This window comes from Mesoplodon mirus, assembly GCF_964341445.2.
Source record: "Mesoplodon mirus genome assembly, chromosome: 3".
NCBI lineage: Eukaryota > Metazoa > Chordata > Mammalia > Artiodactyla > Ziphiidae > Mesoplodon > Mesoplodon mirus.
Window position 1 is genome coordinate 157,199,086 of NC_138978.1, and position 14,192 is coordinate 157,213,277.

General features: G+C 38.6%; 1 protein-coding gene across 4 annotated transcripts in view; it reads right to left on the reverse strand.

Moving 5' to 3' along the window:
• HMCN1 (hemicentin 1) overlaps positions 1-14,192 on the reverse strand; it is a gene marked incomplete at its 5' end in the record, with an annotated part of 518,370 nt that overhangs the window by 271,257 nt on the left and 232,921 nt on the right. For all 4 annotated transcript variants that reach the window (XR_014293546.1, XM_082615777.1, XM_082615778.1 and 1 more), the window contains 2 exons: positions 4,151-4,309; positions 9,282-9,395. Coding sequence is in view for 3 of the 4 variants with exons in the window: in XM_082615777.1 (XP_082471903.1) it covers positions 4,151-4,309; positions 9,282-9,395 (273 nt within the window). The remainder of the gene's footprint in view (positions 1-4,150; positions 4,310-9,281; positions 9,396-14,192) is intronic.

The following is a 14,192-nucleotide window of genomic DNA, read 5'->3' on the forward strand; positions in this document are numbered from 1 at the left end:
CTGCCGATGCGGGGGACACGGGTTCGTGCCCCGGTCCAGGAAGATCCCACATGCCACGGAGCGGCTGGGCCCGTGAGCCATGGCCACTGAGCCTGCGCATCCGGAGCCTGTGCTCCGCAACAGGAGAGGCCACAGCAGTGAGAGGCCCGCGTACCACAAAAAAAAAAAAAAAAAAAAGGTAAGTGAAGCTCAAGTTGTGCTCACAAAACTCAATTAAGATGAGAGAAGTCACCAGTGGTGAAGAAGCTTTGGGAAGAGTGTCAGGCATGAGACAAGCACAAGGTCAGGGAATAAATGTACTGGTACCAGAAAACAAGGCAAATGAGAGTACCAGGCACTAGGTAAGCAGCCAAGACAGCATCAATGACAAGCAAACATCAAAATGAAGCAGCTCCTACCTCAAGCCAAGAAGCCTTTTAAGTACTTCCTACTCCTGAGTGTGACCAATTCGGACTCCAAGTGAATTAACATTGGATGGATGGTAAACAGATTAACAAAACCAGTGGGAAAGGAAGCAGAAGTGATTATAGTACAAAATATGGAACTTGTACAGAGGAGCTGCTTAGAGAAGTAGCTTAGGGAAGCTACAGCCCACCAGGTGGTTTCAAATCGCAGCTCCACTATTTCTTAGTCTATAAAATTGGAAAATTATTTTACCTCCCCCAGTTTAAATTTCCCCATGAATAAAAGGGCGATAACATATCCTATCTCACATTGTTAAAAGAGAGAATCATTATTAATCATTTAGCATGTAGTGATCACCCAACTATAAACTATCAATGAGCATAAATATTGTATAGTTAATTTATTAAATCATAGTTCTGGAGTTTAATGTATCTAATGTTAGTTTCAACTTTGGCTTCTGCATACAGTCTGTTGGATTTATTAGGCTGGATCCTCTGTGATCACCTAAATATTTGTGTGCAAGCACTTTGAGGACTGCACAGGGTTAAAGCACCGTACAGCTCTGTTGTCACTTACAGGTGGATATGGCTGTGTGCACACATTATTTTGAAAATATAAAAGTTACAAACAGATTGACCATCTTGCTCTGATACCTATTCTATAAAATTATTCTAGTTCCTTTAGTGATAATTAAATCTATCCCCACTATGGCAACTCTTGCATTAGCTTAGTCAAACTGAAATTTTCTTTCTTTCCTAAAATGGCTGAACATACTGTTTTGGTTCTACCAAACCACAAAACATGAAACCACAGTCTAAGTCTAAAACATCACCCTCTGTGGTGTGGAATGCTGCAAATAAAGTCACTGCCAGGCCAACTTTTTGTTTGATGTAGCCAATCTTCTTCTCTTCCACATGACACCCTTTTAAAAAAGGATGAAAAGCATTGGTAACACTCCCTGAATATTGACCTGAAATGTCCATAACGGAGACTCACTACAAGAAGCTAGAACTCATGAATAACATTAAATGGCCTTTTTATGATTATTTTTGATCTAGTATTGTTTATGTGAAATAATAGGCCCATAAAAACAATCTGAAAGTCTAACTAGTTACATGATATGGATAAAAGCAAGTTTTTCTTCTTAAATCATAATCTACTTTATGCCCAGTAGCTTTGGAACTCAAATGAATAATTTTATGAACCACTAATAGTAGTACTTAAATTGTCTCAAGCCCTTTTTTAAAAAAAATCAAGTTGAAACAGTGACTATCATATTAAAAGCACAATGCTTAATCTTAAACGTTATACCACTATCATATATGCATTTCTATATTATTTTTCAAGACTCAAAGAATCAAAGTGACCATTCAGTTTGTAAAATTAATATTCACCTATTTGATACACGTCCATTAAGCAGCTTTGGAGGAAAAGCAGTAACTGCTGACATGCTGAATGCACATAGGTGATAATACCTCATTTCATCTTTACAACCAACCTATCAGGTAGGTACTGTTAAAAGTCAGGTAGAAAACCCAGTCCCTTTCTAGAGCTCATCCTCTTAAACACTATATAAATTCTAGGGAAAACTTGTTCTTTTGTTTGTTTGCTTTTATACCTAATAGCAATAATCACAACTATCACTTGCACAGTGCTTGGCAGTTACATCCTCTATCTGCTAGGATATGTAACAATAGTTTTATGTGGACAGAAAAGGTCTAGTCAAACTTTGTAAGCTACAATGATCAGAATTCTAATGGTGAATAAGGAAATAGTTAAGGCATAGCAGAAACATGAATGGTACTGATGTTAATATTAAGTTATTTGGCAATTTTTAACAATGATCAAGGTTACAGTAAGCAAACAATAGAGTTTATATAAGTAGTTCCATCAGGACAATTATTGGAATAAAAATTAAGGAAGCCATTGTTTTAGAAAGGGTCGTTGAGAGTGAAGACCTTGAATACGAGTGGAGGTAAAACAAAATTCAGTTCAAGGAATAAGGGATAAATATAAAACTTTTGTTAGGATGGTTTCCTATCTACTCCAAGTCACTCCAGCACAGACAGACCTAACCCTTATATAGTTTGTCACTAATCTGAAGAGAGAACCTGGAAAGTCCAGAAGCTAAAAAGATTTTCAAGAAGACAGTAAGTAAGCAAAGAAACATGTAAGATGTTTAGATTTTCTACAGTCTTGGAGGGTTTGAGGGTGTCATTCTCTTTTTGCTGGGCTATTTCACTCTTCCTTCTAGAGCTAGACAACTCTACAAGAATATTGGGTGAATAGAAAATATCTGTGCAGGAAAGAGAGAGAAGCAAAACTAGAAAATGTTGAGAAGTGAAACTTCGTATATTTCTTGAAAACAAGAATTCTGTATCTAATCACCCTCTTCATTTGTACCTTATATTTCTAAAAGCATTTCTTGTATTTCACACTCTGCTGGTAGATTCAGAGACCCTCCACCCAGAGATTCCAATCGTATTTCCAAGGCACTTCTCTTAATAACCACAGAGTTTAGTCATGGTTCAAACACATCTTGCTGCGCTCTAGACAGATTCTACAGTGGTCTTTGTGGCCATTTTCAGCTTTGTTGATTCTACCCCAAGGGCATAATCACCAAGAATGCAGAGTGTTCACCAGACAGCCTAGGGGCATGGGGATCATAAAAGATCCCAGCTGGAAAAAAATTTTAGTTTATATGAAATAAAATACGAAGCTTAGAGGGTCATGATTTTCATTTAAAGAACAAAGTTAGTAGAACTAAAATGTTTTGTGTTAACTTTATTCTAAATAAAAAATGCATTTTCTTTATAGTCCTTAACTTTTGTTAAAAAAAACAGCTTTGGCATGAAAATCATCATGCATAAATGAAAATACAATTTAATGAAATGTCATATTTTATAAATTTAAGTGATGCAAACATTTGACTTATCTGTTAAAATTAAGCTGCCAGGTTCTTTTTCACATGAAATAAGCTCTGTTTTATTTCATGTGTTACCAAACTGTGTAATTTTATTTTTGAAGAAACATGAGATGGAGAGATGAAGAAGGAGGGAGGGCCAAACTTCTTGAGTAGTCTGACTAAAGTTGTCATGCACATGCTGTATCATTCACATTGTGATTGACATTTATTTGTAGTTTGTACTTTGTTTTATACATAGAGGAGTCATTGCTAGTGAATTTTTTTTTTAAAAGTAAGATAACAATCTGCTACCTTTGCTGTCATCAACATCTCCAAATTATGGTCTAGGGCCAAAGTCTAAGTTTTGGCCTCCAGATGTTAATACTTAGGAATTTGGTGTCCAAATGGATGACTCCTGATAGGAAAATGTCTGGCAACAGATGATAGACCAGTGAAGCCTACAGTCTCTGAAATCAAACAACCTAGATTCAAATATCCAGGCTCTGTCCCTCCATAGCTCTTGACCCTGGTCAAGTTGCTTAGCCTTTTTAAGCTTCCGTTTCCTTACCTATATAACAGAGAAAATTATAGTATCTTCCTCTTAAGATTGTTATGAGGGTTTAATGATATAATGCATATACAAGTTCTTAGCACAGTGCATGGTAAATAGAAAAAAACTTGGTACATGCTAACTACCATTATTATATTAATAATCTGAAATGCTAACTGTAGTTTTGCCATTCTGACAAATATTTCCACCAACTGCTTCAAAGTTATTAGTGTCAAAAAATACCAGGTCAATTTCAATACAAACTTGTCTATCAGAGACGGGATGCTTACAGCCAACATCCAGAGTTATCTTGCCAGTTGCTCTTCCGGCATCATTGACAGCAACACACGTATAATCACCAGCATCCAGATCTTGAGTTTCTTGAATCTTCAAAAGTCCCAAGAGAGGGTCAATAATGAGAAATGGTGAGGGCCTCAGCTCAAGATCCCCTAAGTCAAAACAAAGCGGAAAACGTTAAACAGTTACATGTTTACATAGTTTGCTATTGATTTGATTGCAAAACTTCTGAAGAAAACGATTGTAGTTTTTAAATACAAGTGTCTTGCACAGTGCAGACACTTAAACAATGTTTATGCAATGAAAGAATGGCGTGTTTCTTGGTAATGAGCTGATTTATTAGTCTGTATAATTCCACAGGCTAATCTATAGTCAAAAATTAGGCCCTAAATGAATTATGTACAAATATTTCCTACCATATATGTACCTAAATGAGAACAAACTCTTTGAAGCTATGTTGGGGGACTAGGAGAGAGTGGCAGCTGTCACCGTGGCTGTGTTAGGTAAGAAGGGAATGGGAAGATGAAGGTTGAAATGAGGTTTCTACCATCTTTGTGGCAGGATGAATTTCAATTACCCAGGAAATGCTTCGGAGACTATGGGTGTTCTTAGTTTGGCTAATGACCAGGTTTCTGGTTTGCTGAATGTTCTCAGTCAGATTTTGTCTTGTGAAAGGTATGAGCTGCCTAAGACGATTCTAAGGATGGCTCATGAAGTAGGAACCACAGCTGGCTAGAGAGGGTAGGGAAGAGCTTGCTGAGAGAAGAGAAAGAATGGATGAGGAACTCTTGGCAATGGCCAGAGAGGAGTATTGTTATATAAACCTCCCAGGATACCTCTACTAAATCTGTATTAGGCATCAAAGTTCTTTAAGTTGGAGTTAGAGGTTTTTTTGGAAGAAGCAGGCAGGGGATAAATGAGTGGAGGATGGAACCAGATATCGAGTTTGACCTCGGTATGAGGGTAGAGTGACCCAAGAAAGATGAGTTATTTCTGGGTTACCTGTCCCTGCAGTGCCTCAGATCCCCTGAGAACCATTTCTATTTGAAGGCAGGCAATGCCTCAACAAATCTCTAAGTTGGGTTAGCCTTTCCTTAGGCTTCGCTTCCTCCAAGGTTTCCCCTCATCGAAGAATGAATTTCACCAGGATGACAAATACCATAAAAAATTACCTAGTACTGATGTTTAAGTGGCAGCTTAGTGTCCATATCTTTTTTGTTTGTTTTTGTAAAGGGTGATGTCACACTCTGTGGGGATCCTAAAAAATTCCAAGAGGTTTAAGGGCCATTGCCTTAGGGTTTCACAGCATGCCCAGATGTCAAGTCTGAAGAGGTCCTCTCCAAAATGCCATATACTAGCTTAGCCATGTGCCCTGGGACTAAGGACTGTGGAAGTAACTCCCTTAGCTTTTAACAGGCTAAAACGCCAGAGCTAGTAATTCTCTAGGACACTACATAAAGCATCCACCAACAGACTCAGAGCAACAAACAATTCTCCTTTTGTTTTTATAATTTGGGGAGGAGAAGAGGTCAAAGGAGCCATAAATTTAAAAACAAAAAAATTACATTAGCAACTGTCAGTGCCAAAAATAAAGTATTTTTCAGCATTCCAACATTTAAAACCCCAATCATCCTTTTAACCTTGCTACTGGATACCACGCGAGAATGAGAGAAGCAACTAAAGCCTTGTCTATGTGCCTCTGGGAAACTTTCATAAGTAAAAGCAGATGATGTTGACATAAACTTTCCTCCCTCTAGGGGAGGATGCAATGTGACCAAGCTGTTCATCAAGCATTAAAATGTTTGGACTAAAATGCATTTAGATTTTTGGATTTTACTTCTCCTTTATTTCTTCTGTATATGTCAGAGGACATAACAGGATGAAATAAAGACTAAAAAGCTACTTTTTGCTAGTAGCTTTTTTTTTTAAATAAAAGTGTTTAAGGAATAGCAGTAATGAAACAAAATATAAATTGGAAAATACTGGTTATATCAAGTTTGCATTTTGATCACATTTTGGTCATCTCTTTATTTCTACTGAACAATTAGTAATCAAATTATTGAGAAGCCATAGAGAAATACAGAACTTTGAGATGAAAATGATTGAGGGAGTATATACTTTTAATATTAGATAAGATTAGAAGAATGTTTACACACATAGTAAAATATATAAACTTTGCTGACAATCTATTCTAGGATTGAACAATCATTACCATTAAGGAGGATTCTTTCTGCTTTAGTTTAAATTCAATTCTGGCCTCTGTGGATGCAAAGACTAACAGAGAGATCATTATCCCTGACATAAGACCCTTTAAATTGTTGAAGGTTCTTTAGTGGTTCTCAAAAATGTTTGTCTCAAGACCTTTTTATATTCTTAAAAATTATTGGGGACTTTAATGAATTTTTGTTTATGTGGATTATATTTATTTGTACTTCGCATTTTAGAAAGGAAACTTAAAAAATTTTAAACATATGTATTTATTTTCTAATAACTCATGACATTTTAACATAAATGTATTTTATTTAAAAAAATTTCCCTGAACAAGAGAAACTTAGTGAGAAAAGTGGCATTGTTTCACATTTTTGCAAATCTCTAGAATGTCTAGCTTAACAGAAGAGAGCTGAGTGTTCATTTTTGCTTCTGCATTCACTTTATTGGATATCACATATCATGTAGCTGAGATGAGTGTGAAAAAGCCAAATAACATCTTAGTATCATCAGGAAAATAATCTTGATCTCATGGATTCCCTGAAAAGAATTGTGGGGAACCTCCAGGGATTGCCAACTACACTTTAGCAACAACAGATCTAAAGAAACAAATTCAATTTCTTTACTATTTTACCAGAAATATTCTTTATACAACATTTTAACAGTGTCCCTGATTCTTCTCTGAACCCACTTTATGTTGCTCATTTCTAAAATCTAAAATTTGGGGGGGCATTTGTATGTACGAAATTCCTTTTCTCAAATGGTCTGAATGAAATACAATTTATTAATGAATGATGGTTGCCAAGGGCTGCAGGGCAGGGGCAATGGGGAGCCGCTGTTCAACAGGCATAAAGTTTCAATCATACAAGATGAATAAGTTCTAGAGATTTGCTGTACAACAGTGCCTAGAGGTAACAATAGTGTACTGTATGCTTAAAAATTTGTTAAGAGGGTAGAGCTCATGTGTTCTTACCATAAATAAAAAATAAACAAATGACCACCTATTTTATTCAATAAGAACTGCCTGAGAAAAAAGCTATGAAGAAAAATTGATTCTTATGGTTAGGGAAAGAACTATTCTTTCCCTCTGTGGTTTCCATAAGGTAGGATCTTCCTAACCTTGCTGCTGTCTCATCCCCAGCAGAGGCGGCAAAGAAAGGTCCAGCTGCCTCCTCGTCCCTTTCTTTTTGGAGCCAGTTTGCATGTAGAAGAGTTTGTCCCCTGGCTTTTCTCTTTATGATCCAGATTCTGCTTATGGAATAAATTGCCTGCCTGGGACTGGGAGAAGAAGTGATACTGGGGTTCAGGGCAGCTCTGCATATTGGAGATGAACATCAATTGAAGCAGGTCCTCCAACATGATCTGTCAGCGCTTAAGGCCCACATGCTAGCTCTGTTGGTGCATAACTCAAACAGAGAAATGGGATATGATTTACTAGGCGCACTGAACTCCAATGTCTCTGGTTGAGAAACGAAACTACTAGGCAGTCAATTCTAGAATCTTCCATGTGGTGGCTGCATAGCTCCCTAACTCCTCATTCATCTCTCAAGCCATTTGTGGGACCAAAGCTGACATACAGACTATTCAGGAGCATAGCACCTACTTGGGAGAATAAAAGACTTTCTCTCTGTGACTCAGCTATTTACAGGCAGAGAAATCAGCAGATTCCATTACTTTAAAGATTTTTTAAAATTATTAACATAAACTACTGATTGATATTTTTCTGGATTTATTTAATTAAGATGTGAGTTTGAAACTTTTATCTACTTCATTTGTAAGTTAAAGATTTAAGTTTTTCAAATAAGGAAAATTAGTTTTTGTTGACTGAAACCTAATTAAGAAGCAAATCAAGAAATGCTTTCTTTTCAGAGAAAACACGAAGACTAAATCATTTAACATGGAAAACTATGAAAATGACATTATCTCCTAGTTTCCCTATTTTTGATTTGTATTATTGAAAAGTATTTGTTTTCTACATAAAGCCTTTCCTTTTCACCTCGTGTTCCCTAAGAGTTTGAACCCGAGGTGAGTTCACAATTTTGTAATTATGACATCAACCTGTTGCTATGGGAATGTCTGTGATTTAACAAACAGAATCATAACAATAGTGCTTTGTACTATTTAGCATTTTTCATCTGAAGATTAAAGAGTATTTTGCAAACAGCATCTCAATAATCCTAGCAACCTCCCTCTTAGGGTGTTTGTGGGGATTTTTCTTTCTCATAGATTGGAAAAACTAAGAGAAAAACAGAAGCAGGACATTTTATACAGATATCTACTGTCAGCATTTGAGCCTAGACCAGGACCCAAGGGCATTCTCACCAAGGACAAGCAGCACATTACTGTTATTTTATTACAGAATCACAGAGGTAGAATCTTTATATCACAAATGGAGGCAGATAATTTCTATACTTGATATAAACAGCTACCATGCATGATGAAGCTGACCACAAATTACGTTTGTCTTTCAGTCAAATGTCATTCAACTGTAATTTTTGAGGTATGTCTTTATTTGAGCTCTTTATAGAAAGCGTCCTGGAGAATCTAGAAAACTTCCTAATTGTGAGAGCCTAAGCAAAGTGAACTGAGATAAGTGAAGCTATTTTAAACATTAACTGAGTATTCTTGGACAATTTTCTACAGGAAACAATCCTAAACTAATAAAGAGAACGTTCAGCTGGATTAGCACAGGCGAAGTTTTCCTGCTTTGATTTTCACAGTCCTGTAATCCACACCAGATGTCAAATGCTGACATTCAGAGTGCAGAATTTTGAACTATCGTCTCTAGTGAGACCATAAGCACATTTTATGGAGCTCCTAAGTCACATACCAAAACAAATTTTTAACAAACCATTTTTATCTAAAAGAGAAAACAATACTAAGTGAACCAGACATGAACATACTTAAGAAATGTACCTTTGAACCATTTAACCTGAGGTGGAGGAACACCAGACGTTTTACATTCCATAACTGTTGTATCCCCAAGGGCAACCAAGAGCTCACTCTGAATTACGATCAACTTCGGGGCTTCTGAAAACAACAAGCATGCAAATAATTAATGTCTCGCACAATGCCACTTACACCTTGTTTATGTTTACTAAATGAACCAATAAAAAAATATTATTATTTACGTGCTTGTGGCTATATCAGTTTTTACAAACAGAAATAAACTCTTATGATGTATATGCACACAGATGTGTGTGATGCAAAGATCATCTATAAGGCCAAAAGAATATTAGGAAAAAATAATTCTCATGAAACAGTGTCCAAAAATTTAGGAAATTAATTGATGCACATTTTCTAGGTGATGCACATTTCAATTAATCAATGCACATTTTGTACGTGACTTTAAGGATATTCATGTCTATCTACAGAGAGACAGTTGTAGTCTAAGACTAAAATTTGCAACTATAAAAAGTAGAGTCTCCCACTTTTAACGCTATTTTCCCCTTTGATGTTAAATACAGACATTCTCTAAGTTTCTTTCCTTAGCTCTGATTCACCCCTTTGCCTAATGCTTTACTTCATGCACATATTTTTCTCTTAACTGAATATTTTAGGACTTCCTAACTCCAACTGAGGTAGTTTTAAACAAAGCCAAGAGTTAATTTCTCAAAGATCCTGTTACCCCTTGGCTAGAAAACTTTGGTGATTGCATTTCATAATTCCCTAGTTCGGCTTTCAAAAATCATAAACTGGTGCACGGCTTTCTTTTGAACTTCACGCTCCATTACACCTCCTTGCTTATCACAAGGTATGGAGCTACACTGGTAGTCCAAAACATGCGCTATTCCCTCCCATCTTCCTGCTTTTGCTAAAGTTTTCCCCTCTGCCTGAAATGCCCTTGGCCACAACTCTTCAAATCCCACTCATTCTTCCAGGCTGAGCTTAAATCCTATCTCCTTTAAGAAGTGTTTGCAAATTCCCCAGTCAGAATTAATCTTCCCCTCCACCAACCTTCCACTTTTGTACTTATGTGTCTGCCTTATTATATTTATTTACAGATATCCACTCCCATCATTCACACTCTTGAAAAGTAAGGACCTCATGACATACATTTTTTATTTTACATTCCACAGTCTCTAGCACAGCATTTTACATACTTTGGGTGATTACTAAGTTAAATAAATGGGTGGAATATTTTGGTGTCTTCGTGAATGAACCAAAATTCAGTTCTGCAATGCAGAATCTGTTTCAACCCCCATTCCCAACTGTTTGTTCCCTCTCCACATGGCTGTTCTATGACCGTTTTTAATTGCCATCTCTAAATTTGAGCCCATCTTCCCTTCTAAACTTATTCACCACATGCCTTCCTCATTTCTATAAATTAGACTTCTTCCCAGGCTTTTAGGTCGACTATTTGTGACATTTTTGTTACCTCCTTCATCTATACACACCACCTACAATTCTCAACCTCTTTTTTTTTTTAACATCTTTATTGGAGTATAATTGCTTTACCACGGTGTGTTAGTTTCTGCTTTATAACAAAGTGAATCAGTTATACATATACATATGTTCCCATATCTCTTCCCTCTTGCATCAATTCTCAATCTTTATTGGGGCTCTTTTACATTCCTTCCTCTCCACTGCCAATTTTACTACCTTACTATGAATGATGAAGAAAAATGAGAGAAATGGTGGACTGCTAATCATTAATTATTCACAGTTTACAAAATGACACTGAGCATATAACCCTTGTCCTTTATTTGTCTAAGAAAGACCAAAGTGAAAGAAATATTGGGGCTTCCCTGGTGGCGCAGTGGTTGAGAGTCCGCCTGCCGACGCAGGGGACACGGTTCGTGCCCAGGTCTGGGAAGATCCCACATGCCGTGCAGCAGCTGGGCCCACGAGCCATGGCCGCTGAGTCTGCACGTTCAGAGCCTGTGCTCCACAACAGGAGAGGCCACAACAGTGAGAGGCCCACGTACCACAAAAAAAAAAAAGAAATATTGTATTCTATATTACATATTATTAGAATATATGGTTATGTATTATAATAGATTTGATTATATTATACATCTTAGAATGTATTATATTCTACTATATTATGGAATATTATATTATAGGATTGTTGTCATAAAGTGTATCTTCAATAAATGTTTGAGTTTGGAGGGGAAAAACTGAAGATGAAAAGCAAAAAGTAATATCTAGATAAGTGACAGAAATGTTGTAAATATTTAATGATAACAGAAATATTATAACGTTTCATATGTATAAATATATTTATACATATATATATATGAACATAAGTGGAAAATGTAAAATGAAAGTTGAGGTGAACTGGAGAGGAGGAAGATGGAGGAAGGGTAAGACACGCAGATCAGCTTCCTCCCAACAGATACATCAGAAATACAGCTACACGTGGAACTACTCCTATAGAACACCCAATGAACACTGGCAGAAGACCTCAGACCTCCCAAAAGGCAAGAAACACCCTAGGTACCTGGGTAGGGAAAAAGAAAAAACAGAGAAAAAAGAATAGAGACGGGACCTGCACCTCTGGGAGGGAGCTGTGAAGGAGGAAAGGTTTCCACACACTAGGAAGCCCCTTCGTGGGCGGAGACTGCGGGTGGCGGAGGGGGAAGCTTCGCTGCCGTGGAGGAGAGCACAGCAACAGGGGTGCGGAGGGCAAAGCGGAGAGATTCCCGCACAGAGGCTCGGTGCCGACCAGCACTCACCAGCCAGAGAGGCTTCTCTGCTCACCCACCAGGGCGGGTGGGGGCTGGGAGCTGAGGCTCGGGCTTCGGTCGGATCGAAAGCAGAGGACTGTGGGTGGCGGCGTGAACACGGCCTGAAGGGGGCTAGTGCACCACGGCTAGCCGGGAGGGAGTCCAGGGAAAAGTCTGGAGCTGCCGAAGAGGCAAGAGACTTTTTCTTCCCTCTTTGTTATCTGGTGCACGAGGACAGTGGATTAAGAGCGCCGCTTAAAGGAGATCCAGAGACGGGCACGAGCCGCGGCTAATAACGCGGACCACAGAGACGGGCATGAGACGCTAGGGCCGCTGCTGCCGCCACCAAGAAGCCTGTGTGCGAGCACAGGTCACTATCCCCACCTCCCCTCCCGAGACCCTGTGCAGCCCACCACTGCCAGGGTCCTGTGATCCACGGACAACTTCCCCGGGAGAACGCACAGTGCACCTCAGGCTGGTGCAATGTCACGCCGGCCTCTGCTGCCGCAGGCTCGCCCCGCACTCCATACCCCTCCCTCCCCGCGACCTGAGTGAGCCAGAATCCCCGGGTCAGCGGCTCCTTTAACCCCATCCTGTCTGAGCGAAGAACAGACGCCCTCAGGTGACCTACACGTAGAGGCGGGGCCAAATCCAAAGCTGAACCCCGGGAGCTGTGTGAACAAAGAAGAGAAAGGGAAATCTCTCCCAGCAGCCTCAGGAGCAGCAGATTAAATCTCCACAATCAACTTAATGTACCCTGCATCTGTGGAATACCTAAATAGACAATGAATCATCCCAAATTGAGAATGTGGACTTTGAGAACAAGATATATTATTTTTTCCCCTTTTCCTCTTTTTGTGAGTGTTTATGTGTATGCTTCTGTGTGAGATTTTGTCTGTATAGCTTTGCTTTCACCATTTGTCCTGGGGTTCTGTCCGTAGGTTTTTTGGGTTTTTTTCTTTAATTAAAAAAAACACTTTTTTTTAATAATTAATTTTTTTAATTTAATAACTTTACTTTTTTATCTTACTTTATTTTATTTTATTTTATCCCCTTCCTTCCTTCCTTCCTTCCTCCCTCCCTCCCTCTCTTTCTTTCTTTCTACTTTTTCTCCCTTTTATTCTGAGCCGTGTGGATGAAAGCCTCTTGGTGCTCCAGCAAGGAGTCAGTGCTGTGCCTCTGAGGTGGGAGAGCCAACTTCAGGACACTGGTCCACAGGGGACCTCCCAGCTCCATGTAATATCAAACGGCGAAACTCTTCCAGAGATCTCCATCTAAATGGCAAGACACAGCTTCACTCAACGACCAGCAAGCTACAGTGCTGGACACCCTATGCCAAACAACTAGTAAGACAGGAACACAGCCCCATCCATTAGCAGAGAGGCTGCCTAAAATCACAATAAGGCCACAGACACCCCAAAACACACCACCAGACATGAACCTGCCCACCAGAAAGAAAACATCCAGCCTCATCCACCAGAACACAGGCACTAGTCCCCTCCACCAGGAAGCCTACACAACCCACTGAACCAACCTTAGCCACTGGGGACGGACACCAGAAACAACAGGAACTACGAACCTGCAGCCTGAAAAAAGGAGACCCCAAACACAGTAAGGAAGGCAAAAGAAGAAAAAAAACACAGCAAATTAAGGAGCAAGGTAAAAACCCACCAGACCTAACAAATGAAGAAGAAATAGGCAGTGTACCTGAAAAAGAATTCAGAATAATGACAGTAAAGATGATCCAAAATATTGGAAATACAGTACAGACAATGCAAGAAACATTTAACAAGGACCTAGAAGAACTAAAGAGGAAAGAAGCAACGATGAACAACAAAATAAATGAAATTAAAAATACTCTAGAAGGGATCAATAGCAGAATAACTGAGGCAGAAGAACGGAAAAGTGACCTGGAAGATAAAATAGTGGAAATAACTACTTCAGAGCAGAATAAAGAAAAAAGAATGAAAAGAACTGAGGACAGTCTCAGAGACATCTGGGACAACATTAAATGCACCAACATTCGAATTATAGGGGTCCCAGAAGAAGAAGAGAAAAAGAAAGGGACTGAGAAAATATATGAAGAGATTATAGTTGAAAACTTCCCTAATATAGGAAAGGAAATAAGTTAATCAAGTCAAGGAAGCACAGAGAGTCC